General features: G+C 44.3%; 1 protein-coding gene across 1 annotated transcript in view; it reads left to right on the forward strand.

The window, feature by feature from the left end:
- The window catches only part of drc5 (dynein regulatory complex subunit 5), a gene marked incomplete at its 3' end in the record, with an annotated part of 6,928 nt that extends 6,227 nt beyond the window's left edge, over positions 1 to 701 (forward strand). Inside the window, exon 5 of the mRNA XM_084440170.1 lies at positions 686 to 701. Within this exon, the coding sequence (XP_084296296.1) occupies positions 686 to 701 (16 nt within the window). The remainder of the gene's footprint in view (positions 1 to 685) is intronic.
- Positions 702 to 1,290: the final 589 nt, after the last annotated feature.

The following is a 1,290-nucleotide window of genomic DNA, read 5'->3' on the forward strand; positions in this document are numbered from 1 at the left end:
GCCTCCCCACTGCCTCTGAGAGACAAGGAAATCAAGAACCGCTCAAATCAACAGGCAGGATGTGAAGGAGCAGTAAACAGGTGAGCTGGCGCTGGTTCTGACGGACTCCTGAGGCGTGATGGGGCTTGCATAGTTCCACTATGAGGCCAGATGATCCAGCAGAAGACAGGATCCAGTCTGGATCTGTTCACCACTGTATAGGTAAGACCGTTCAAAATCATTTGATCTGTCAAGATGAGGTGAGGTTTAAGCTCTTTCAGTCACTTCCTATTTATTTCATGTTGCATCGTTAGCAGATTCATAGTTGTTATTGCTCCTTAGATTTATGACAGGGATGTACAGACACAGATTTGACTGACTGGGCCTCAGTTACAACCCATTAGTGGATAAAGGTGAACCATTAGCTATCTCAGTAGCTACTGACTATGATGTAACCACATGGGCAGATGAAACAGTCACTGTTGAGGTAAGACCTTGAATGAGTTTAAGATTGAAGACTCCTAGGTGTGTATAGCCAAACTTAGTTGAGGGCTTTTGAGTTTAAAGTGTGATTCCTTGGCTTGAGTTCTGGAGGCAGACTCAGTGTCTTTATCTGTGTTAGTTCTGTTCTGCATGTTCATGCAAATGTTGCTCTGTGGTCCAGATGTGACCAGCTGTGAACTCTTCCTGTTGCTCTCTGGTCCAGATGTGACCAGCTGTGAACTCTTCCACAGAGCCGTTGGATCTGGGCCATGGGCCACGAACTGGACCTCCTCACTCTAGAATGGGTTTATCACAGCAACAAACTCCTCAATACATTAGCTCATCAATACATTCACTTTAGTTCATATCATTTGAAGAGTTATTGGGAGACTTTTACTTGGCTTTGATCCCGTCCCTTTCCTCTGTCCCTCTCCTATGTCCCTTTCCTATGTCCCTCTCCTATGTCCCTCTCCTATGTCCCTTTCCTATGTCCCTCTCCTATGTCCCTTTCCTATGTCCCTCTCCTATGTCCCTTTCCTATGTCCCTCTCCTATGTTAAACATTGCTTGTTTGCACTGTCCCCAGCTAAATGTTCTTTGAATAGTGTTGTTTGTGTTCTGTTGGCTTGGCTTGGAAACATATGATGTCTTAATCTCACTTGACTATCATGACTAGAATATGAAATTACTTGCAGTATAATGCTGTTTATTCTTAGTTCTTGATGTATTCATGGTCCATTATGTTATTAGACCTGACATTCTAAGTGGTTGATGGCCGTCTCTCTGATAGCATCAGCAGTATCAGCTGCACATGGCCTGCTTGTTCACC

This window comes from Borostomias antarcticus, assembly GCF_949987555.1.
Source record: "Borostomias antarcticus genome assembly, chromosome: 6".
In the NCBI taxonomy this organism is placed as follows: domain Eukaryota; kingdom Metazoa; phylum Chordata; class Actinopteri; order Stomiiformes; family Stomiidae; genus Borostomias; species Borostomias antarcticus.